The sequence below is a fragment of the Penaeus japonicus genome, unplaced genomic scaffold (assembly GCF_977035675.1).
Source record: "Penaeus japonicus unplaced genomic scaffold, GWHDUDI00000001_assembly GWHDUDI00000022, whole genome shotgun sequence".
In the NCBI taxonomy this organism is placed as follows: Eukaryota; Metazoa; Arthropoda; class Malacostraca; order Decapoda; family Penaeidae; genus Penaeus; species Penaeus japonicus.
Genome location: NW_028234424.1, coordinates 24,428,751 through 24,431,250, shown reverse-complemented (window position 1 = coordinate 24,431,250; position 2,500 = coordinate 24,428,751). Strand labels below are relative to the sequence as shown.

The 2,500-nt window shown below is 32.1% G+C and overlaps 1 protein-coding gene across 1 annotated transcript in view; it reads right to left on the bottom strand.

Annotated features, from left to right (window-relative positions):
• The window catches only part of LOC122265880 (G patch domain-containing protein 1), a 10,934-nt gene that overhangs the window by 1,300 nt on the left and 7,134 nt on the right, over positions 1-2,500 (bottom strand). The window contains exons 10-13 of the mRNA XM_043035330.2: positions 2,073-2,277; positions 1,208-1,325; positions 521-590; positions 235-407 (exon numbers count right to left, since the gene is read on the bottom strand). Of these exons, the coding sequence (XP_042891264.2) occupies positions 235-407; positions 521-590; positions 1,208-1,325; positions 2,073-2,277 (566 nt within the window). The remainder of the gene's footprint in view (positions 1-234; positions 408-520; positions 591-1,207; positions 1,326-2,072; positions 2,278-2,500) is intronic.

Below are 2,500 nucleotides of genomic sequence, written 5' to 3'. Positions count from 1 at the left end.
TTTCCAAAAGCCAAAGAAGGATGAAACTGCAATTAGTAAACAAAATACTTTGCATCTGGAAAATAAATTTATACTTCCGAAGCACAGCTCCCTTGTATTGCTAAAACATTAATCTTAACTTGTGTGCTGCCAGATGATAGATTGTACACTATTATTTAGGCCACAAACACATACAAAAAAACAACAACAAAAAAACATTAACAATAAAGAAAATATCAATGAGAATTCACTCACTCTGGGTAAGGATTTGGGACATTGAAACGACGACAGAGCAAGCGGTCAGGATGCCAGTCAACAGTGACTTGTGTGAGTTTGCCAAACATGTTCATCTTTGCAGCTTTTATCCGTTCATCAGCAACATTACCACCAAGTGAGTCAATCTCTACTTCTTCTGTTACTGACTCAATCTGTGTGAAAGATCAAGAAATTATGGAAAAACAAAAAATAAGAGCTAGATAATATAAATATCTATGAGGAAAATACTGTATATTTCACATACAAAGTAACAATACTAACTCACCTTTGGAATTTCTGTATTCAATCCATCTTTCAAAACAGGTCCACTATCTGATGTGGCTGCTGTAACAAACCTGTAGGGATAATGTTGTATTTGAGTATAATCTAACAGAACACTGATTACACTCTGGAAATGACTGTCAAGGAATATGGTTTCCTCATAATCTATTTTACTTGTTATCACAGTCCTTTCTTATTTGTTTAGTTAGACTGATTAATATTAAAGTATATTAATAACTTTTATCACTTTTTTTTTTAAACCTCATATCATGTTTTCTCTTTTCTTTAGCACTGTAACTGTAAAGTGAATTCTTGTTTCCCCCTAAATAAAATTAAATTTAGAACTTAATAAAACTAGCAGATTAACTTTTCTAGTAATTCAGACTGCTTTTCAGTTATCAAGGTTAATGACTGGTAGTTGATAATTATGTATAATCTTTGGCTGAGAACATATATCATATGGCAAAAATATGAATGCAGTAATGACAATGTTGGATGGTTTCTTTTCAAGTAATTTTTAAATTCTGTTAGTAATAATACCAGTAATGAATTCAATAATATAATTATTTAATTTCTTTTAAAATATTGAAAATAAATATTTCAGGCAATAAACTGATAAACCTTTAAGGGTATTCAAAGAAGTAATACAATATGCTTGTATTTAACTCTGAACAAACCTAAAGATACAAACCTATTGGCCATGGTGGAGGTAAGGGGTTGAAAGAGCTGCGCTGCTCGACTGAACTCACGTATCTCTCGCTCTCGTTCCCACTCAGTCATGGTCTTGGGCTGTGCCAGATAATATCGATCTGCCACAAGAAAGTGACATTTTATTATTCAGATGAAAAGATAAAAAATACAATAAATCATAGTATTGCAATCTTTCAACAAAGTCAGTGAATTCTTCAAAAGGCTAAAAAAATATATAAAACTATATTAATCGCTTGAGCTCATACTTAAATACTGTTAACCTCTAATAATTTTAATATGGATTCTAACATTGGAAGAATCTTTCTTTAGTTCTGTAATAGATAGAATTGCTTGTGGTTGTGACCCACATTTATAAGCTATATTCTCTTTACCTAATACAGAGGTTCTCTGCAACAGACCTAATGTCATTTTAACCCCTAAAGGATGGAGATTGTAAATTTAATCACACTCAGGTGAAGACATGCACAATCTGTACCAGTATCTAACAGAAAATGATTATAATATTTTCAAGTACCATCATCTAGATATTGACACAAAGATTGCAAGACTACAACTCCCTTTTTGTGTGGATTGAATTAGAGTGGATAAAAGTGATTTTTTAGTATGTTTCTCTACTAGATAATTAGGGGTCAATCACACACACTGACAACTTATTATGTTGAAAAGAATCTCTTTCCTTGAATTCTTCTCTTCTTTATTCTAGCTTTCAAAAGCAATGCTTATTCCTTGTTTTTTTTTTTATATACATATATGTAGTCATAGCCTTATGGCAACTGCTACATATGCTGTCATCATTTAAAAATTCCAAAAATGAATTCTATGTAAGTTAAACAACAATAACCAACCTTTCTGGCCTCTTTCCTTCATCCTTATGAACAATTCATAACGTCGTTGCTTTTCGGAATCTCTTGCAAATGGTTTAAATTCGGATGACTTCACTGAAGAACTTTTAAACTCTTCATAGATCTTGTCAATATCTGAGGTGTCATGAATACTGGCTTTTGCTTGTTGCTGTGGCTGCTTCACCTCACCCTTGACCCCTGACCTGATCTAGCAGAACGGAAAGAAAAGTTTGCAAATCAAATAAAAGTTGTAACTTGGACATATTCTTCTTACAAACTGAGTATGATTACCAATAATTTGAATATAAGCTAGGTTTAAAATATGTGGAACCAATTAATGGTTTCCTTGAGACAAATCCACAGTCACTTAAACTGGGTAATGCATACCAATGACAAAAAAGTAGCTTCTTAAATTTATTTTACACAAGCAG